Source organism: Typopeltis vanoorti, chromosome 25 (assembly GCF_054136105.1).
Source record: "Typopeltis vanoorti isolate ZY-2024b chromosome 25, IOZ_Tvanoo_1.0, whole genome shotgun sequence".
Lineage (NCBI taxonomy): Eukaryota > Metazoa > Arthropoda > Arachnida > Uropygi > Thelyphonidae > Typopeltis > Typopeltis vanoorti.
Window position 1 is genome coordinate 43244001 of NC_143573.1, and position 24353 is coordinate 43268353.

Below are 24353 nucleotides of genomic sequence, written 5' to 3' on the forward strand. Positions count from 1 at the left end.
TACATTGAAAAATATTAAAATTAAATTATTTATTCAGTTTAAATAATAAAACAGATTTCCTTCTCCTTACAAAAGCATATGTATAAAATCCAATAACATACCTATTAATTCCGTAAGCTAAATACCAGTCAACATACCTATTTCTTTAATTTTTTTTTTTAAATTTAAAATATCTTCTTAGTGTGACTTTTGCTGTTGAACTTCTTGAGATAGTTTCTCAATATGCGCCGAATATGCCATAATTTTCATTTTCAAACATGAACGAAAGACTCACATTGTTTAATTGGTTTCTCAACTTACTTTTAATAAAATTTATATTAGAAAATATTTGCTCATAGAAATATGTCGATCCGAAAATCGATAGAAATCCAAATGCGTATATTTGAAATCACTGAATGTGAGTGTCCAGTAAACAATTCCATGTGTCAAATACAATCTGATCTTGCTTTTTAAGATCTTCTATTTCAGACCTTTTTTTTGTATTGCGAGGGTAGATTTCTGTCTTTCCATCTCCTCCAGGTCAGCTTCAAGATTTCTAAATTTTGAATTCCACAAATCCTTGGTTTTCAGGTTCTCTAACTAAAATTGAAATGCAGCCTCATCAATTCCAACAAAAGGTGAAAAATTTAATTCGGCAGGATTAATTTCAAGTGGTCTCAATAAAAATGACAGTTGCTTTGTTCTATCTAAACTCCTCAAATCTCCCATTAAATTCAGATCACATATTTACCACAATTTCTTTGAAAAAGGTTAAATTTATGGAATTATTATCAGCTTGTTATTGTTGATATTTCTTCAATGTAGGAAAATGTAATAATGTGCCTTTCTCTAAGTCTGTTGCAAACAAATATAGTTTTTGTTCAAACGAAATCACTTCTTCTAAAAGCAAAACTCCATCTCCTCCAGGTCAGCTTCAAGATTTCTAAATTTTGAATTCCACAAATCCTTGGTTTTCAGGTTCTCTAACTAAAATTGAAATGCAGCCTCATCAATTCCAACAAAAGGTGAAAAATTTAATTCGGCAGGATTAATTTCAAGTGGTCTCAATAAAAATGACAGTTGCTTTGTTCTATCTAAACTCCTCAAATCTCCCATTAAATTCAGATCACATATTTACCACAATTTCTTTGAAAAAGGTTAAATTTATGGAATTATCAGCTTGTTATTGTTGATATTTCTTCAATGTAGGAAAATGTAATAATGTGCCTTTCTCTAAGTCTGTTGCAAACAAATATAGTTTTTGTTCAAACGAAATCACTTCTTCTAAAAGCAAAACTCCATCTCCTCCAGGTCAGCTTCAAGATTTCTAAATTTTGAATTCCACAAATCCTTGGTTTTCAGGTTCTCTAACTAAAATTGAAATGCAGCCTCATCAATTCCAACAAAAGGTGAAAAATTTAATTCGGCAGGATTAATTTCAAGTGGTCGCAATAAAAATGACAGTTGCTTTGTTCTATCTAAACTCCTCAAATCTCCCATTAAATTCAGATCACATATTTACCACAATTTCTTTGAAAAAGGTTAAATTTATGGAATTATTATCAGCTTGTTATTGTTGATATTTCTTCAATGTAGGAAAATGTAATAATGTGCCTTTCTCTAAGTCTGTTGCAAACAAATATAATTTTTGTTCAAACGAAATCACTTCTTCTAAAAGCAAAACTGCTGTATTTCCTTTACCCTGTAGTTTCTTATTCAGTGCGTCGAAATGGGAAGTCATATCCACCATAAAGTAGAATTTTTGTAAAATGTAAATAGAATGTAAAGAAGGATTATCGCATATGATTTCAAAGAGTTCAAACATGAACGTATCAAATTTTTCAGCGTCACATGTACTATTTTCAATTGTAAAATATCCTTGATTGATTGCAAATGGTATATTTAAGGTTTTTAGTTTCTAATTTAATAAATAACATTCATTTACATTATTCAAAAATAGATTGTTTAATAACGAAAAGAGCTGCAATTATTCATTCAAAGAGCCGCAGGTTGCCGACCCTTGGTGTAGATGATGATGGTAATGGCAGTTCAGTGTAGCTGGTGGATTATGTGGTGGACACAGAGAGTTGTAGGCTAGGTATACTCCTTTGATGAATCTTTGGACTCCTTGGAGGTGTCATGGAATAATAAAAAAATAAAATAAAATAATTGGTTAGTTTATAAAACAAACTAACCAATAACTGTGTTATGTGTATTTTATACAATGAGCACTTGTATTTTCAGTGACTCTAGGGGAGATAAGAATGGACATTATATACTTCCCCCCCCCCATTTGCATTCACCAGTATAAAAATTTGCAAGTATAATAAACTGATAATTAGAAAGATATATGAAAATTTTTCTTTCTATGGCATTTGCATGCTTTTTGTTTCTCAAAATAACATTTAATTAAATCAATAAAAATAAAATCTGTGGTGGTAGAAAATATAAGCAGCCACAGTAGTTCATAATATTAGTATATCCAATACTACTTCAATATTGTTGAAGTTAAGAGGTTTGCTGCTGACTGCTTCTGTTTTCTTGTTTTGGTAGGAAAACAATCTAAAAGTAAAATTCTTCTAGGACATCATATGTACCTCGCTAGGCAGAGAAACTAACCGAGTTATGTAATAACTGAGAAGATAGCAAGGTTTTTCCTCCTGAAATATTATTCTTTTTTCATTCTGCGTGCAGGTAAATTGGTCAGGGAACATAATTTCCAGAAAAAAATACTATTAGTTGACAGTAGATAATGTCATGGCAAAGTTTTTTTGTTTTTTTTTAATTATCATCATCAGTGCCCATGGGTCTGATGCCTGTTTCACCATTCTTCTTTAGCATTTATCTTGTCCATTGCCAGTGACTCAAATTCTGCAAACTCTTCTACACACCACTCCTTCACATCATCTACCTACTTTTGCCTTGGCTGTCCTCTTCTGTGTATACTGTTCAATGTACCAAGCAAGTTTTTGATCTTTCTACTGTTATCCACTCTGCAGATATGTGCAAAAAAGCTTCACTTTCCTTCAAACTATTTTCTGCATTAGATTCTCTTTGCAGTTTACTTTGCTATACAGTTCTTTATTTTTTACCTTTTGCACCCATCTAATTTACAGAATCTGTACATGTTCCTTCGAAAGTCAATATTCAACTCACAGTGTCTTTGACCATTACCTATGTCTCATGGCCATAGAGTGTGCTTGTGAATGTGCATATTTTCAACAGTCTTAGCTTTATGGGAAGGCTCACTGATTTAATTTTCCATATCTTATCTATTGCCTATAGGTTTACTTTTGCTCTTGTTATCTGAGATTTTATCTCTCTCTTTTTTTTTATAGTCTAAATTATGTGTCATATTGCTCTCTAGAAATGTGAAGTTCCTAACCTCTTGAAGCTCTTGTCAATGACCTTTATTTGCTTTTTCATCCTCTTCTCTCTAAATATCGTTTTTTTTTTATGTTCATTATCAACCCATATCTCTTTCCTTCACTTAACTTCAGCACTGTTGTTTCCAGTTCATTTTCTTCATCTTCTTCAATAATGACTATGTGATCTGCAAATTGTAAATTATTAATTTTTGTAATTTGAATTGAAATTCCCCTATATTATCCTTTATGACATCCAGTGTTCTTTCCAAAGGAAAGTATTTTTAAAAACTTGGAATAATTAAATGGTATTGAAATCTCAAAAGTGATGCTAAGCTACTTCACAAATATTAGCTTTCCATGAAAATACTACCAAAAAAAAAATTGAAATTTGCTTGTCATGTATATTGAGCAATTTGTAAAAATGTGTTCATCCAGTGTGGAAGGAAGATGCTATGTAATTAAATTATTTCTCACCTGTTCCACAACCCATACAAGAAAGTCCAGTACAAACATGCTTAAAAAAAAAAAAGTCTCAAAAATTCAGACATAATAATCAGCTTATTTACTTATTTACAATGCACTACTGAGAAAGAACCTTGATCTTATTAATCCCTAATATTTCTGAATTACTCATATTTAATGTTCATTCTGGTTATTTTCATATCCTATCCCATCCTTCTCATCCATCTTGGACAGGATGAGTCCCCTCCTAATGAGGGGATTACTGGTGTATTAATGCAGCCGGTTCACTACTCCTCTTCTGCATCCCGCGATATTCATGACCACAGATAACCCGGGAGGGAAAAGCCCTGTTGTCCACACCCAAGACCGGCTAACTTGGCTATGGCTGAGGAAGATCCTTAAGCTCCACGCAACTGAGTTGTCTCTCTCATTGCCTCAATCTCACACCCTGAGACACACTTTTGAAACATAGGGCAAAGCAGCAGCTGGAGTGATTGCAAAAATGTCTACCAAGTGGATCAGCTAATAACAAAAAGAGGCAAGTGTGAGATAAGAAAAATGAGGTCATGATCGGGAGTGAAAGAAAAATTAAGGAGGAAGTGTTATATAGCAATTCAATTGTAAAAGGTGTTATCGATGAGAGTTTGACAAAATCGTGCTTTCCTGGTGCAAAAATTAATGATGTAAATGAGGCTATTATAGCACAAAAGCATAGGGGGAAAGAAATGATTGTAGTGGCTGGAATGAATGATTTAAAAGGAGAGAAGTATGGCATGAGAAGGGATTTGAAAAAATTACTGGAAGTGACAAAAGAAAAGAGCGTTAAGATAGTGAGTCTGTTGCCATGGTAGGACAGAGTAGAGTTAAGAAGGAGGGCCATAATCCTTATTATTATTATTATTATTATTAAGAGAGACCTCCAGGGAGTCAGAGACTCACTGAGGGAGGCCACATAATGGCGAATGACTTGATGCATAGGTTATGCAGGAGGAGTGGTGTGGGGTTTGTGGATGCGTGCAGTGAGTTTGATGGGCAAAAGGACTTATACAAGAAGGATGGTTTGTATCTGAATGGATTTGATGTTTGGAGACCGGAAAAATTGTTGTTGAACGAAGTGAAAGTGGATGTACAGAATCAGGGAAACTAGAGCTTTGGGGGGGGGGGGAGCTGTTGAGTGGATATGCAGACACTTTTTTCGTGACACTTTCGGCACACTTCCCACCACTATCGCTCTCAAACTAAATTCCAGCTGCTCTCGGCAAAGCATACATTCTGCAGACATTGCACTGGACAAACTCCCTTTGATTAAATGTTTCAAACAATGATGATTTGGACGCCATTGCTCTACTTTGCATCGGTGCCATGTGCTACACTATGTATCTTACCATATCTTATCAAAAGACTAAATTAACACTATTTAAAACAAAATTTTAAATCTAAATAAAGTTTCTTGGGAACTTTATTACTAAGAACGTTTTCCATAAAACAATTCCATGCTCTCTAGAATGAGGGATGTAGTTATTGAAAACAATGATGTATTTAATTTTAAAAAAAATTAAAATAAGAATAGATTTTAATTATAATAATTAAAATAATTAACTCTGCAATACACTCTAATTCTAGCACAATTTTTTAACTGATAACATCATTTTTTAAAAACTAAATAACTTATCTTTACATTTAATTTTACAAAAAAAAAAAGCATGGTTTGCGATTCAAGTTTACAATTAATTCTTTTTGCCTATCAAAAGGTTGGCAAATGGACGTTTCTGAATAGCAAGCTGAAATGTGCATGAGCAAAAACATTATGCAGATATTTCAACCAGATTAATAACCATAATTAGTTCAATATAAAAATAAAATTTAGTATTAATTTTTTACTGCATATCACAAAATCATGCATATGATATATTGAAGTAAAGCAACCTCATAATAGCAAAAGCCTTTAAACTCATTCACTATAAAAACACAACTGAAAAGTTTTGCATTATTTTTGCATCAATGCCTTAAAATTGCATTGACAATGCCATTTTAAGGGAACTTTATTACTAAGAACATTTTCCATAAAACAATTCCATGCTCTCTAGAGTGAGAGATGTAGTTATTGAAAACAATGATGTATTTAATTTAAAAAGAAAAGAATAGATTTTAATTATAATAATTCTGATAAAATAGCGTGTCAAAGTAGTAGTCGTTTTTATCCACTTGATTAAAGAACCAAATGGAACAGAAATAATTGATTTATTTAAAATCAAGTAGTAAAAAAACAATTACATAAGAGAAAAATTACACAGAGCTGTGTATTTAAAGGTGTTTTGATTCCATAATTCAGCTATAATGATTTTGAAACCAGTCCCCATTTATTTCTGTCACATATAAATATTTCACAAGATATCATTTTTCTTCGAGAAAATGTGGAATTAAAGATTAGTGTCAGGACTATATGAAAAGGGTTTATTTATATAATTACTTCACACCTTCAAGGAGTCCAAATATTCAGCATGGTAGGGCACTCAACTTCACTACACACAACTCATTGTCATCCCTACCCAATCAGTGAACTATTACCACCACTGTTAACACAAAATGCAATCTACCATCTACCGCCGCCAACAGTATTTTTTGTTGGTAAATGCAAGTGTGTGCTCATGGCCAATTTGATTGCATGTGAGATGAAAAACCTAGCTACTTCTGTATGAGATTATCTAACTCACCTTCAATTGATAAAGCCCATATAAAGATTTCTCTCATTATGATAAGAATTGAACTCAGGTCTTTTCCAATCAGAGAGTACAAATGTTCTATTGTTCTTCCAATTGTGCTATGGAGATATGCTATAACCACATTTCTATACGGCAAATATAAATTCCTGCCATAAATGTCTTAAAACAAATTCATGTAACAAAAATTTAGTAAAACAAATAACAATATCTACAAGCGTGTGCTGCAAAAGTTGTGATAATTTCGAATTTCTTCAAAAACTCTGACATGTCTTCTTATATATCCTAAAAGAAATAATAAATTTAGTTTACTCCTTTATCCAAGTGTGAGCAACACAAAGTTTGCACCTGAAAGTATCTTCAGGACTGGGATAAGGTGGTACAACACCGGACAACTCGTTGCAAAGGTGGAGCAAGCTAACAGCACTCCTATCTCAGTATCTCCCATAATGCAACTCGTTGCGGATATGTATAATGTTATGCATTAAGGGAAGGGCCACTACCCAGACTAGTTTCGACCTTTATTGAGGTCTCTTCAGTGGGAGCCAGGCCCAAGTAGAGATACCAGGCAGAAGCATTAGCAAGGTCATCTCTACCTATAGGAGTTGCCAAACAGTGTGCCACCTTTTTATTAAATTGCTCTGGATTTAGAGAAAGATGTTAAAAGTTTATTTTTCACTTGGTTAGACTATAATAAATTTAGTTTAATCCTTTATCCAAGTGTGAGCAAACAAAGTTTATGCCTGAAAATATCTTCAGGACTGGAGTAAGGTGGTACAACACCGGGAAACTCGTTGCAAAGGTGGAGTTTGCATTATGGGAGCTACTGAGATAGGAGTGATGTTAGCTTGCTCCACCTTTGCAACTAGTTGCCCGGTGTTGTACCACTGAAGAGACCTCAATAAAGGTCGAAACTAGTCTGGGTAGTGGCCCTTCCCTTAATGCATAACATTATACATATCCGCAACGAGTAAGTTAGCCGACAAGTCGACATCCTTCTGCTGCTTCCCCTGCTCCGCTGACTTCTATGGTGAGTTACAATGCATAAATATATATTATGCATAAATATTTTTCTCACTACCATTTTTTTTTTTTTTTTCAAACCAACATCATCAAAATAAATTTAATAATGAAATAATCAATTTTAATACTGAATAATATTATAAATTTTTGGTGATCAGAATGGGATATGTCAATGAAACTTACCAGAAGTTAATTTAATGATGTTGGCCTGAGGAAACTACAATATTGTAGCATTAGTTCTGTGATTGGTAACTAATTGAAATGTGTACTTTTATATTTGTAGACATGCTACACTGTATACATTAAGTGTATTAATACTCTTTATGATTATGCCATAACTAATTATTAATACTTATTTACATTATATTACATTAGCCAGGCGCTATCAGCCCGGGGGGGGGGACTTTTGGCCTCAAGCACCACATGTCGCCACTGGGTACGGTCCTCTGCGACTGTCGCCCACATTCTGGTCTCCAGCCCAACAGCCTGCAGGTCTTCCTTCTCCTGATCCGTCCATCTCCAAGTAAATAAGTATTTAGTAAATACTTATTTACTAAAATAAATAGCCAGAAGGCTTCACATCGGCGATACAAAATTATATAAATTAAGTGGATATTAAATCCAACATTATTTCAAAGCCGACTACATAAACTATAGACGTTTCTTGCGAAATTTGACCAGAGATCTTACGGGAATACACTCGCCAAATTTCCCATGAAAACTCTATAGTTACTGTAGTCAGGTTTAAAATAATGTTGGATTTAATATCCACTTAATTTATATAATATTAATACTTATGTTAGTTTAATGTATGAACTTTAAAAAAATGGGAATGGTATTTATGAGTAAGTTTGCTAGGACTGAGCCTTCTAATACAGTAAGAATAAATAAAAATACAGTCTATAGAAAAAGAATTGAGAACGACTGTTCCTTAGGATTCCCTGACTTTTCCCTTTTCTAATCGCACGTGCGTTCATTATGCATTTTGCACCACGCATCTGCCAGTAGGCAGAAATAAGCAGCAGCAAGTGCATTATTGCTGCGTTTTGTTTATGCTACTGTAAATAGGGATTATAAAGATAATTTAATTTAGGCATATAATAAAACATTGATTTTTTTGAAACTATAAAAAAATGCATTTGATTTAAGTTGTGAATTATTTTTTACAGTTCTACCGAACATGGCTGGTGAAAATAAAAAAACGAAAATTATCACAGTCAAGCAGTAGAGCGTTCCAAAGCTGGTGGACTGAAGAGTATGGCATGATTAATAAAGACAATAAAGCAATATGTGTTTTATGTTTCGGGACAGTTGTGTGCAGAACATCGTCAGTAAAATGGCATTATGAGACAAACCATAAATCGCTCCTTGAGAAAAGCAAACGAACAGAAAGAATTTATTGCTCGGGCAATTAAAAATAGGAATATCCAGTCAACAACTCCCTAATGAAATTTATCGGCAGTCGTTCAAATATAACTGCTGCTAGTTTTTTTGCCAGTTCTCTTTGAAGATTTTGAAAACAAGGAAATAATTATTCAAAGAATAAAAGATATGCCTTTGGCTAGAAACATGGTGAAAGATAGAATCATAGAATGCCTAAAAATATAACTCATCAGCAAAAAACAGATATAAAATCTTCCAGTTTAATTTCTCTTTGTCTTGATGAGAGTACTGACATAACTGGATCAGCTCGTTTAGCAATTTTTATTCGTTATTGTGTTGGGAATAACATCAAAGAAGAACTGATAAGTTTAACATCATTAGCAACAACAACAAAAGGAATAGATATTTGCAATGCAGTTGTAAATGCACTTGCTGAAAGAGATATAGATCCCTCCAAAATTGTATCAGTAACTACTGATGGTGCTTGCAGCATGAATGGAGAGGAAAATGGGTTCGTCAATTTATTTACCAAATATATTGGACGTTCAGTTCTGGGTTTTCATTGTATTATACATCAGCAAGTTTTATGCGTAAAGGCTAGTTTCAAGCCACTGGAAGATATCATTAGCATTGTAACAAAATTGGTCGATTTTATATCGGCACATGCTTTAAATAAACAAAAATTTATAGAATTATTAAGTGAGGTAAACTCGGTGTACAATGGTTTACTTATGTACAACAACGTCCGATGGTTAAGTCGTGGGAAAGTTCTTCAAAGATTTGTTGAGTGTTTAGATGAAGTCAGTCTTTTTTTACATAATGAGAAAATCATTGAAAAATACAATCGATTAATGAACGTCGAATGGCTTTCGAAATTAATGTTTTTTACTGATTTGTGTTTACATTTAAATGAATTAAATGTTAAACTGCAAAGTGTAAACAAGACAATTATTGTCATGTTTGATTTAATCAAACCATTCAAAGCTAAATTACCCATTTTTAATCGTGACGTCATTTCCAATACCTTCCGATATTTTCCAAATACAAAAAAAGTCTTTGCAGATCTAGAATCCCATGAAAAAACAGATCAAGTTAAATTGACAAAAGAGTTTTCTTTTGTCAATTTTGTACAGTTATACAGTCGATAATCAACAATTTTTTTCAAGATTTATGCAGTTCAGGCAATTTGCAGAGACATCAAAATTTATTTTGCATCTGGACACAACATCAACAGATAAACTCAATTTGGAGATTTTCGAGTGGCTGAATTTGGAAGATATAGAAATGCAACTAATCGATTTTCAATCTAGTTCTATATGGAAACAAAAGTTTGTCAATTTGAGAAATGACTTTGAAATAATGGAAAATGATCGATTATTGAGGGCAATTAAAAAGAATGCAGAAGAGGAAATATTGAGAACTTAAAATTCCATTCCTGAAACCTTTTCTTGTTTAAAAAAACTAGCGATGGCTATATTATCAATTTTCTCCTCTACATATGCTTGTGAGTCATTATTTTTTTAAATGAATTTTATAAAAGACAGTTTAAGAAATAGAATGACTGATGAATCTAGTTCCGCATGTGTATTACTAAAAGTGACAAAATATGAACCTGATATAAAGCATTTGGCATCTAATGTACAACAGCAAAAATCTCATTAATAAATTGATATTGATAAATTAATAAATTGATAATAGGTTAATATTGATTTGTATATAACAATGTGTATGTCAAATTATGTGTTCATTATTAAGAAATTCTATATTAATTTTTAAACTTGTCTCCATAAAATTCTGCAATTAATTTTGTATTAATTAATGTTAATTAATTAATTAGTGTTGTATTAATTAGTTGCAGACGTACCCAGCACGTCAGCAACTTGATTTGTAAATTTTTGGCACACGCTGGCACGTCAGCAACTCGATTTGTAAACTTTTGGCACGCTGACATAAAAAGGTTCACCACCACTGTGCTAGCCTTTTATGATAACGTTACAAGAGCATTAGATGAGGGAAAGGCATATACTGCCATTTTCTTAGACTTAGCAAAGGCATTTGACAGGGTGCTACATGATAAACTGATATTTAAGTTGCAGCATATGGGTCTAGATGTCAGATTGGTCAACAGGATTCAGGATTGGCTGTCCAATAGGTATCAGAGAGTTGTGTATGGTGGGGCAGTTTCAAGGTCTATCAAGGCTTAGTACTGGGACCTATATTGTTTAACCTTTATATCAATGACACTGTCAGTGGATTGTAAAGGGGATATTCAGTTGTTTACAGATGATGCGAAGCTGGGAAGAATTATTAGTAATAGTGCAGATGCGGCAGCCCTGCAAGAGGATTTGAATAAGCTAGATAGATGGGCAAATGAATGGGGGGTGTCAGTTTAATGCGGCAGAATGTAAGGTCTTGAGGTTTGGGACACATCGATGGGACGCTGCACACTCTATGGGAGGAGTTAAACTGGAGGAAGTAGGAGAGGCAAGAGATCTGGGGTTGATGATTGATAGAAACCTGAAATTTAGGGGACATATTGCAAAGGTGGTGAAGGTAACACACAGAGGATTGCTGCAATAATGAGAAGGACGCTAACCTGCAGAGATAAAACAGCTATCATTCCGTTGTAATAAGACCCTGATCAGACCACACTTGGATTATTGTTCTCAGATTTGGTCCCCAGGATTTGAAGGGGATAAATTAACTGTGGAAAGGGTACAAAGGCAGATAACAAAGATGGTTTCATCTTTGTTATGTACAATGATAGTTATGAGGACTGTACAATGATAGTTATGAGGATCGGCTGAGGGAATGTGGACTGCAGAGTTTGGTGGATAGAAGGAGGAGTGGTTTCTTTGCATGGAGAGTGGATGAACCATGGAATGCATTGTCTGAAATAGTAGTGAGAGTGAGAAAGCTCAATGAGTTTAAGGAGTGGTATGATAGACTTTGTTTCTTGAGGGGGAACTCCCCTTGATGAGTCTTGATAGACTTTGTGTTTCTTAGGAAGGACCTCCCACGATGAGTCTTTTGACTCCATGGAGGCCTGGGTAATAATAATAATAAATAATACTTTGTATCCATAGTCGTTTTTTACTGTCATCTGCATGGCAGCTAAAAACATCATGGCAAGTAATGGTAGTCAAAGCTTTTATCAAAATCCAATTTTATATGAAAGTCATAGCATTTTTTTTTCCCGGGTCAATCAAAAGCATTTTTGGAACCTGGATTCAAGCTAACTCATTGTGGCTAGTGATTCTGAATCTAACATTGTGACTACATGCTTTGCTGTCTCACAAAAAACACAGAAATTGCATTCTACCAAGATTGTTAAGTTCGAAACAAACAATAACTTTTAGATTTTATGGTCAGAAGTTATCTGACCATTGTCCATATTAATTATTTAAAATAACTTATGCAAAAGTAAAAATAATAACATTTAGTGAAAATATGCACATGATGCTTAAAAATAGTTTTCAGAAGTATGTAGGAATAACTATGAAACAGGAAAAATATTCAACACAACAAAATAAACTAAAGGTCATGCTACTTTGAAAACAGGTTACAATTTCACTAGTTAATTTTTGGAAACAATACTACCTTAAGGTTTAACTTCGTCATATTAACAGAAAGACTTTCTGTTTCTGAACTTTCAGATTCTTTGTCATCACTGCAAAGAAAAGTGGGAGAGAAATAAATTAATTAAAATGTTATTAATTAAAACGTGGTATTCAGATTCTAAAATCAATCTCATTTAAAACTGGAAAGAAGGTATCCAAAATTACTAAAGTTATGAAATGACAATGAAGGAACAGATAATCCATGAAATAATCCAAATTAAGACAAATAAAAATCAAAATCAATTTGCTTTTCTATAGAAAAGATTTAAAATTTACTATTCCTGTTTTATTCCTTATGATTAATTTTATTAATCATTAAAATCTTTTTGACTTTGAGTTGAGGGTAATATAATCTGTGAGTCAGCATGATTAGTTAAGGGATGCTCTTGTTTCAATAATTTGCTTTCCCTTTTATGAAGAAGAAACAAGAGATGTTGTTGAGAGGAAGAAGTACATTGCCATTTCTTTGGATTTTACAAAGACATTTGACAGGGTACCACACGATAAGCTGATAATATTCATGTGGCAATGTATGGGTTTAGATATTAGGTTAGTAAACTGGAATGGAGACTGGCTGTCTGATAGATACCAGAGAACTGTGTATAAGAGAGTGGTGTCAAGTAAGCAAGTCACATGTTGGGTTCCACATGCTCATTACTGGGATTAATGTTTAATCTTTAAGCCAATGACATTGTCGCAGGCTTATAGGGGAACATTCAATTGTTTGCAGATGTGAAGCTGGGAAGGGTTGTTATTAGTAATAGTGCTAATGTAGCAGCCTTTCAGAAGGATTTGAATAAGCTGGACAGATGAGTAAAGGAATGAGGATATCAGTTTAATGCAACTAAATGTAAAGTAGAGGAGGCAAACAATCTTTTGACTGTATATCAAAAAATTATTCATTGTAAATTAGAAATTCTGAAAGCAAAAATATTGTGTGCACAGTTGCTAAATGTGTGCATGCCCCGTTTTTTGACTGGTATGTGAGAGCATTAGTATGTGATGGAGGGGACTCAGTATTTGAGAGTGGTGGACCTGGTCATAAGATACGAAGATCTATTCATAACTGAGGGGAGAGAGAGAGAGAGACATTTTGGCCTTGACAAAGGAGGTGAAATTTTCAGAAAAGGCAGAACTACAAGGCATGTGATACCATGACATGAGGTACTGCCAGGGAAGGATGCTTACAGTGCATGAGAAATAGATAAGGAGTATTTGAAGTTAGCAATATCAGACTATATATCTAATGTCAGGAGGATAAATCAGATAGAAGTCAGATGGACGAGTAGTATCATTAAGCAGTAGATGCAAAAAAAAAAAAAAAAAAAAAAAAAAAAAAAAAAAAAAAAAATGTTGTGAAGGGTATATGAGGAGAAAAGTGACCAGCATGGTAAGGAAAGTAAAATCAGATTATAAGAAGAAATTAGCTGAACAGACTAGCTGAGAAATTTTATAACTGGGATAAAATATTCAGGTGCAAAGCATCCCTAGGCTCCTTCATTCCCAAATGCATTTATTTGATTAGAAGAGCAAGAATTATGACTCACTACTCCACAAGACCAAATTTCCATTGCTCTCTGGCCCATGGCCCATGACAATATGTTAATAATATGTTTGTCACTTAACAAAATCTTATGGGATGCAGATATGAAAATCTGTGCCATGTGGCTCTCTGAAATGGCAATACTTATGGAACTGCTTGTGGCTGCTCATATCCCCAAATATATACTCTCTAAGGCTTCAGGAAAAGATGACATAATCAGCTTTTCAAAAAGAATCAGTTCCAGCTGATCACTATTTTAAGCTTATCTGGTTTTATCTCGGTTGCAGCATTGTCTGTGGACCTCCATTTCTCAGTATGTTATCAACTGTGGAACAGAAATGATCAACTAATGCACAGCAAATACATAGATCTTTTCCTCAAATGACATCAAACTATCATTTCCCTCCAAAATGTTGTAAACACAAAAAAGAGTGTACTCACTGTTCATCGTGTAAAATCAAAAAAATGTTTTCTGATCAAACTGATCATCTCTTTTATAAACCATAAAATTTGTGTGTTGAAAGTTTTTCCACTTAGTTATACTATATTATTATTAAAAAATTGCTGGCCTGGTTTGTGTATCCACTCTCCAGCCAAAAGGCTGGAATGAAGGGACCTAGGGATGCTTTGGTTTGAATCCCACTGTGGGCATGGATGTTTGTAATTGTCTGTGAAAATACTAGTGGTGGTGGTGGTGGTTGGCTGTAGACGGCATTGGTGTAGTTGCGGTTCATTGTAGTTTGTGGATTTGAGTGGTGGAAGCAGAGAGTTGTAGAGTAGGTGCCCTCCCTTGATGAGTCTTTGGACTCCCTGGAGGTGTCACGTAATAATAATAAAATACATCTGGCACTATCATTATGGCAAGTCAGGTCTAGCAGACCATGCCTTGGATACTACTTCACACATGATCAATTGGAAGAAAAACAAAAGTGTTATACAGAAGTCATAAGTCAGAGAGAGAAAGATTGTTTTTGGAATCAACAGAAGCTTTAAAACATAATCTAAACCTCAATAAGTAAGTATATTATTTATTCTATTCCCTCAGCCATGTGGCTGGTGGGAGTAGCTATGTGTTACCACACTATGGAAATGATTATGAGCAAAGTGGTTTCCAGTTGCCTTCCTTGTCATACTATATCCTATGACTGTAGCATGTGCGTTCACAGTTTGCCTGCTTGCGGGATGAAAAACCCCAGATAAACTGGTGGAAAAGACCGGTTAACTTGGCTATAGCTGAGGAAGATCTTTTACTAGTTCTCAACCTTTTTTTGGATCATGCCTACCTCAACACTGCAAAGATTTTGATGCCCCCCCCCTCTAGCATAATAGTCAACCAAGGTCTGAAAAAAGTATAATATAAATAGGTACTTCAAATAAAAAAGGAACATAAATCAAATTGTATTTAATTCGACTTTCTTCAATGAATATAAATTTTATATTACACTTTGTATATTGTCGTCATATCCCCACATGCCCTCGAGGATACAGAGGTCTGACATATGTCAGTTTACAGGCCGAAGTTAACTCTGTGAGAATGGCCAGTCCTCAGAAGAGTGCCAACAGCACTGAACGATTGGTCCTCTTCCAACTACTAACTGCGCTCAGACTTGCTTAACTTGTGTGAGCCATTAGTAGCGGAGACTCTACCAATCGATCAACCTTTGCTGGCATACACTTTGTATATTATAAAACATAAATAAATAAATAAAAAAAAAGAAAATAAAAGAAACAACGAAATATGAGGGATTACACAGACCAGCGATGGAAAAGTTGCCTGAGAAGTAATAATTGATTCTTATAGATTTTTAGGTGCTGAGTTCAGAAAAAATAGTAAAAAAATTCCATCACCCACAAATTTTACCCAATTTCTAATTTTAGCATTTTTATTAGTAGTATTTGGATTTAAATTCAGCGCAGTGGTATTTATTTATTTTCAATCTTCTTTATTTACAGCTAATTAGTTGTATAAGTGCTGTTTTGAAGTGACTTTTTATGGTAAATAAAGAAATTTCCATGAAACTTCTCATTCTTAAGATTGGAGAGGGAGGGAGGAATGCAGATAAAAGTGCAGATGGCTACTTTGAATCTGATTTGCCAAGATAATGGATGACTTTCCTGTTTTCACAGACACATTTTCTTGTGTGATTCTTTAGTTGAAAATCAGTAGTTGACTACTAAAGGTTATAATATTTCTGAAAGGTGGCATATTTCCTAAGTTAGTGTGAAGATTTAATTTAATATGTTTGTGGGTTTTTTAATGTTTTTATGTAGTGTCGTGTAATAGTGTCATTCGTTAAAAGAGGTTGCAAAAATTCACCTAACATTTTCTGCTACATATGCAGGGAGTTAGTAGTTAAAAAAACAATGAAGAAACATTACAGATTTTATGAAAGAAGTGTACTATGCATATTTTGGGATGAAACTTTGTGACTTAGATAAGCTATGGGCACCGCATATAGTATGTTCCATTTGTGTAGAAGAACTTAGAAGGTGGTTCAAGAAAGAACAAAAATCTTTCCATTTCGGAATTCCCATGGTATGGCAGGAAACCCTGCAACCATATCGATGACTGTTACTTCTGTTCTTTGAATGTTCGAGGTTTTAATGTGATAAAAAAAAATTTCCTATCCTAATTTACCATCTGCAATATGCCCAGTGGAACATGGTCCTAAAATACCCGTGCCAACATCTCCACAAATTTTAGAAGAACCATTCAACAGCGATTCAAATGAAGAAGTTGAAGATGCCAGTGATGATGAATACAAAGATAGTGGCCCACCTGAACTTTTTTACAGACCGATTTAAACGATTTGGTCAGAGATTCGGGTCTTCCTAAGAAATCTGTAGAACTGCTGAGCTCGAGACTCAACAAAAAGAATTTGTTAGTCCCTGGCACTTCTTTCTCATGGCTTAGATATAGAGAAACAGATTTTCTTCCTTACTTTCCAGAGGAAGGTGATTTAGTTTACTGTAGCAATATTCCCAGACTGATAAGCAAATTCAATGTAAAATATGAAGTTATCGATTGGAGGTTGTTTATCGATTCCTCAAAAAGAAGCCTCAAAGCTATGCTTCTCCATAATTACAATAAGTATGCTTCAGTACTAGTAGCACATTCTGTGCATTTGAAAGAACAATACGAAAATTTAGCTTTCATTCTCAGCAAACTTAAGTACAATGATCATGGATGGATAGTTTGCAGTGATCTTAAAGTCATATCTATGATTTTAGGAGAACAACAAGGATACACCAAATACCCGTGCTTTTTGTGTGAGTGAGACAGCTGAGATTGAGAGCAAGATTAGATCAAGAAGGAATGGCCAGAAAGAATCACATTAGAACCTGGAAGTAAAAATGTGTTACACGAAACCTTGGTTTGTCAGGAAAAAATCCTTTTACCCTCACTTCACATAAAGCTGGGATTGATGAGGCAATTTGTCAAGGCTTTGTCGAAAGAAGGAGAGTGTTTTTTAAATATATCTCTGCAAAATTTCTGGGATTATCTACAGCAAAATTGAAAGAAGGTATTTTTTTTTTATCAGTCCAGACATCAGGAAACTTATGAAGGATAAACTGTTTATAGAAAAAATGGCAACTGTTGAAAACGAAGCACTGAAAGAGGTGGTGACTAAATTTTTAGTAAATCACAAGGACCCCAACTATAAAACGATTGTGGAAGACATGCTACAGAAATTCAAGGATTTGGGATGCTCCATGAGCTTAAAAGTCCACTTTCTCAACTCTCATTTAGACTACTTTCCTGAGAATCTGGGAACTGTCAGCGAAGAGCAAGGAGAGCAATTCCACCAAGACATCAAGGTGATGGAAAGAAGGTATCAGGGCAGGTGGAATGTCAACATGATGGCAGACTATTGCTAGATGTTGCACAGAAACGCCCATGGAAAAGAATTTCACAGAAAAAGTTCAAAAAGAAACTTTGAAGGAAAAAGACACCACAACAAAATATAAAGTATGTACTAAAGATTAATCTTTAATTACTTTAATTAAGAAATTTTTTTCCCAATACTTTCATTCCAAAAATGTTTATGGAAAATTTTAAATATTGTTATTTTACTTAATATAATGCATTTTAAAGTTATTTTACTGTAATATTGAGATCCATTTTGTAAAAAATCCTTACATGATAGAGAAAAATGGAAGAGATATTTGAAATCAGCAGTCAAAAATAGATCAGAGACAGTTAATAGTTTCCAGACAACTTTTCATGACTCGAATTTTGCAGGCCTGTTTTATATTTATATTTTAAACTATCAAACGAACCTAATATTATTATTATTATTACATGATCCCTCCAGGGAATCCAAAGCCTCATCGAGGGAGAGCACTTACTCTACAGCTCTCTGTCTCGACCATCAACTACAATGAACCACAACTACCATCATCTACTCCAATGGCATCTACCGCCCACCACCACCACCACTATTTTCACAGACAATCACAAACATCCATGCCCACAGCGGGATTCGAACCCGCTGTGGGCATGGATGTTTGTGATTGGATTTGTACACTCTCCAGCAAAAAGGCTGGAGAGCGGGTACGCTAACTGCTTGGCCAACCAGACCGACAAAACTAAACCTGTGCCTGCCAGGGATCAAACCTGGGACCTTCCGCATGTTAGGTGGATGTGATAACCACTACACCACAAGTACCCCTAATATAATTGTGGCAAAGTGTTCATTTTATTTAAATTAATAGTAGCACAACTTTTGGGTAACCAGAAAACTAACATATAAAAATGGTACATAAAACATAAAAAATGCCTGCTAGCATAAAAAACATTGACAATCCTGATTTACGCTCACGCACAGACCTATACCTTTTATGGTGTAGGCATTCGGAACCGAAATCCTACGGAATGGGTTGGTTATTTCTTATGCCTGGAGGAATCCTATGTCTGCAGAACCTTGGTTCACTGGACCGGTTTGCCTGCTTACAGGAGGAAAAACTCTGCAGTCCACGACCAAGACCGGCTAACTTGGCTATGTCTGAGAAAGATCCTAAGCTCCTCATGTCAGCAACAGGAATTGAATGCAAGACACTCCTTTCCCAGGCATATGGTTGCGGAGCGTGTAACCACTCGGCTAACTGCGTGGTTACATTGACAGTACATAAAAAAAATTAAACAAACTTGCCTCGTTGTTTCTACAACAAAAACTGCACAAAGTTAAATTGCCACTATTTACTTTTCAGAAGTAGCAGATGCTATGATCTAACCTTAACACACTCATGCTGCCAAGTATTTATGTTGACTGCTGTACTAGCATTGCCAGCTTTTTTTCTTGGAAAGTCAGGGTTGCAACATCGATAATTTATTGCCAACATGTTGATTTTTTGACTATATCAGTAATGACAAATGCAAAATCATTTTCTAATTGCACCCAAAAATATTCAAATCCCCCCCCCCCTCCCCAACCACGTGGGGCATATGCCCTATGTTGGGAAACACTGCTTTACTTTAAAACCTATAATTTGGCTTAGATATATTGACAATATCATTGTCATCTGGCCACACAGCAACCAAACTTTAAACAGCCTTCCTCGGCAATCTGAACAAACAATGTGAATGCATACAACTTACCATTGAAAGACAAAGCCCACTTTCTTTTTTGGGTACTTATTACACATCTTTCCTCTGGTAGTCTATCCATCAATGTCTACTGCAAGCCCACACATACTGGCCAATACATACATGCAAACTCTTACCACCACTGTTCACAAAATCTTAGAGTTATTAACATCCTCAAAATAAGCACTATAATAATTTGCTCTAATGAACAGGACCTTAAGCAAAATTATTAGCAATACATTTATAAACAATGGCTATAGCAAAAAATACCATAAATAAAATTTTGCAGAAAGCTACATCTAAAAATGGAAATAATACAGATTGCAGTAAAACCATAGCTATTCCATATGTTAAAGGAAATTAGATGAAATAATAGACTGCACTGTCCATTGCAAACTTAATTCTACTTTTAAACCATCTACAAAATTAAAAAACATTCAACTTCTCCAAGGATCCCTCCCCCAAGCCTGTGCTGTGGTATACTGAATACAGTGCACCCTGTAACTTACCTTATATCGGTGAAACTAGACACACAATTCCAATCCATAAAAAAAAGAACACAAGCAGCACATCAGAAACAATTTTTGTAAATCAAGCATCTCTGATCACACTTTTAACATCCTATGCCCAACTTCTTCAGCTTGCTGAACTTCTAAGGTTCTTTGCTGCTGCATGTACCAATTTATTCCATTCTTTTGTCTTGAGCATTTTCATTCCAGTTCTGGATTCCCATCTAAGTCTTTCTGGATATTATCCTCCAAATGTATATGAAGCCTAACTCTAGGTTGCTTTCCATCAAGCTTCATCTGGAATGCTTGTTTAGCCATTCTCTCTCCTCTGCCATTCTTTCCACATGTCCAAGCCATCTAAATATGAATGCTTTAATTTCATCAACTAGAAGTGGAAATCTATAGAGTTCGTATATTTCTTGATTAAGTCTTCCTCTCTATTCACCTGTTGTATTATCTCTTACAGCTCCATAGACTTTTCTAAGGATATTTTATTTTCAAAGATCTCTCTTTGCTCCAGATTTCTGCTTCATATAAAAGAATAGGTCTAATGATTATCTTGTATATTTCTGCTTTAACATTGCTTGATAGAATTGTGGAAGATAGTAAATAATCTGGTGAATGATAAGATCTACTGGCAGCATATATTCTAGCTTTTATCTCTGTCCTAAATTTATTATCTTGAGTAATCAATGTTCCAAGATATATGAAGGAGGTAACAATTTTAAATTTCAGGTTATCAATGGTAAATTGGTCATTTTCTGCTTGATTGTGATTTCAGCATGCCTTTAAATATTCAGTTTTATCCTGATTGATTTATACTCCTAGTTTTTCAGCAGCAATTTTGAATTTTCTAAATGTTGTTCTAATATTGTCAGCATTTTCTCCAACAGGCATACATCATCTGCATATCTTAATATTACTGTTCTGTTCTGTTTGTGTTATATTTTACAGTTTCTCGAATACATTTTCCTAATATTAAATTAAAAAGGATAAAGGTCATCTCCTTGCTTCAATCCTGTCTTAATTTTTTTTTCCTACCGAGGTCAGGCCAGCAGTGTTAGCATTTGACATCAAATCAGTATGGCTTTAGCTTACTATGTGTATTGTAATAAGTTTATTTTTTCACTTGGTTAGAGTATAATAAAATTAGTTTAATCCTTTATCCAAGTGTGAGCAAACAAAGTTTGCGCCTGAAGTATCTTCAGGACTAGGGTAAAGTGATACAACACCAGGGCAACTCTTTGCAAAGGTGGAGAAAGCTACCAACACTCCTAACTCAGTATCTCCTATATAATGCAAAACACATCTCCTTGCGGATATGTCTAATGTTATGCATTAAAGGAAGGGCCACTACCCAGACTAGTTTCGACCTTTATTGAGGTCTCTTCAGTGGGAGCCAGGCCCTAGTGGAAATACCAGGCAGAAGCATTAGCAGGTCATCTTTACCTATAGGAGTTGCCAAATGGTGTGCCACCCTTTTTTAATAAATTACTCTGGATTTAGAGAAAGATGTTGAAAGTTTATTTTTTCACTTGGTTAGAGTATAATAAAATTAGTTTAATCCTTTATCCAAGTGTGAGCAAACAAAGTTTGCGCCTGAAGTATCTTCAGGACTAGGGTAAAGTGATACAACACCAGGGCAACTCTTTGCAAAGGTGGAGAAAGCTACCAACACTCCTAACTCAGTATCTCCTATATAATGCAAAACACATCTCCTTGCGGATATGTCTAATGTTATGCATTAAAGGAAGGGCCACTACCCAGACTAGTTTCGACCTTTATTGAGGTCTCTTCAGTGGGAGCCAGGCCCTAGTGGAAATACCAGGCAGAAGCATTAGCAGGTCATCTTTACCTATAGGAGTTGCCAAATGGTGTGCCACCCTTTTTTAATAAATTACTCTGGATTTAGAGAAAGATGTTGAAAGTTTATTTTTTCACTTGGTTAGAGTATAATAAAATTAGTTTAATCCTTTATCCAAGTGTGAGCAAACAAAGTTTGCGCCTGAAGTATCTTCAGGACTAGGGTAAAGTGATACAACACCAGGGCAACTCTTTGCAAAGGTGGAGAAAGCTACCAACACTCCTAACTCAGTATCTCCTATAATGCAAAACACATCTCCTTGCGGATATGTCTAATGTTATGCATTAAAGGAAGGGCCACTACCCAGACTAGTTTCGACCTTTATTGAGGTCTCTTCAGTGGGAGCCAGTATCACTTTACACTTGTATCACTTGTATCACTTTACCCTAGTCCTGAAGATACTTCAGGCGCAAACTTTGTTTGCTCACACTTGGATAAAGGATTAAACTAATTTTATTATACTCTAACCAAGTGAAAAAATAAACTTTCAACATCTTTCTCTAAATCCAGAGTAATTTATTAAAAAAGGGTGGCACACCATTTGGCAACTCCTATAGGTAAAGATGACCTGCTAATGCTTCTGCCTGGTATTTCCACTAGGGCCTGGCTCCCACTGAAGAGACCTCAATAAAGGTCGAAACTAGTCTGGGTAGTGGCCCTTCCTTTAATGCATAACATTAGACATATCCGCAAGGAGATGTGTTTTGCATTATAGGAGATACTGAGTTAGGAGTGTTGGTAGCTTTCTCCACCTTTGCAAAGAGTTGCCCTGGTGTTGTATCACTTTACCCTAGTCCTGAAGATACTTCAGGCGCAAACTTTGTTTGCTCACACTTGGATAAAGGATTAAACTAATTTTATTATGTATTGTAATAATATGGTTTGTGTGTGCGTGCGTGCACATGTTCTTCAGATGATGACCTTGATATGAAGGTCAAAATATTGAGTATTATTCTGGTTTATATTAAACTGAATTTATTAATCCAACATGGTAGTTGCCTTCATAATTTATTACAATGAAAGCTAATTATTCACTGTGTAACTATGAAAGAAAGAAATGTATTCTGACAATTTTCTCCTGTACTTTTTATAGTTATTTTTAATATATTTTCAATACATAGAATTTTCAGGAAGGATCGGGAAAACAAGATTGAGGGAGAAGTGCTACTGATGACAACAAATAAACAGCAACCAAAAAAAGAGTAGACTTTCAGTAGGAGGTCACAGAGGCATGAGATAGAGGCCAATATATACAAAGGATAATATGGATAGTATGCACTGGTAAATAAGCTCAATGAGCAGAGAACAAGTAATTATTATGGAAAACTTCAACTTTGGGAATATAGATTGGAAGAAAGAAAAGAAATGCAGACAGAAGGAAATGGATTTTAGGTAGCTACTAAGGAATAATCACTTAAGACAAGGCAACATGTGATGGAAGGTATAGAGGAAAGGAGGAGGCTGAGAGTGAGAGATTTAATGACTCTATCAGAGGATTTGTCTATATATATCAAAGTTGTTGCAATGTTGCCAAACAGCGAGCATGATCATACAGGTAGCTAAACATCTGGAACATTCAGTTAAGGAGTATACATGGAATTAAAGAGCTGGAAATTACAACAAACTGGGAAGACTGATTGGAGCAGTGCCATGGCTCATTATTGGGTTTAATGGAATGAATACAGCATAGAGAAATAATAAAACAAATCACAACTTTATTGGATCCTATATTTTGTCTCTGTCATAGAGAATCAGGGATACAATCTTAAAATTGTAAAAGCACACACAAAAGCACTCAAAACATAAGCAAAAATAATTAAAAACTAAAAGTCTGAAGGATTATGAGATGCATCCTCTGTGGGTGCTTGTTGGCTAGCCTTAGCTGTTGGATGGGAGGCCTAAGAATTAGTTTCCCAGATCTTTAACACAACCATATTTATTAAGATTAGGCTGGTTTAACAAATCTACTGCTGATTCTAAGAAAAGTCTTTCAAGTTTATATTTGTTGCAGTGAAGCACAGTAGCTTTTTTCCATTCAATTCTGTGCAAGGTATCCAAAGCATGGTCAGCTAAAACAAACAGACCATAGTTATGGCAGTGGATATATTTCTTGTGTTCTTCAAGCAGATCCTCTAGTTTTACCATAAAATAATTTGCAAGAATAAGGAACCCTGTAAACACCTGGAAGAGAGAAGGAAGGGAGTAGATCCTTAGGAGGCCAGATAAAGGTTACCAGCTTCAAATGAGATTTTAAAGCAGTACAGAGATTATATATTTTAGAAGTGCTTGCTCTGG

At 34.8% G+C, this 24353-nt stretch overlaps 1 protein-coding gene and 1 non-coding gene across 2 annotated transcripts in view; both read right to left on the reverse strand.

Moving 5' to 3' along the window:
* LOC150092693 (cytosolic carboxypeptidase 2-like) overlaps positions 1-24353 on the reverse strand; it is a 354069-nt gene that overhangs the window by 1438 nt on the left and 328278 nt on the right. Inside the window, exon 16 of the mRNA XM_090414258.1 lies at positions 12536-12605. Coding sequence (XP_090270384.1) covers positions 12536-12605 — 70 coding nt within the window. The remainder of the gene's footprint in view (positions 1-12535; positions 12606-24353) is intronic.
* TRNAV-AAC (transfer RNA valine (anticodon AAC)) lies at positions 18696-18768 on the reverse strand. Its single transcript has one exon. It is a non-coding gene; the product is annotated as a tRNA-Val (tRNA).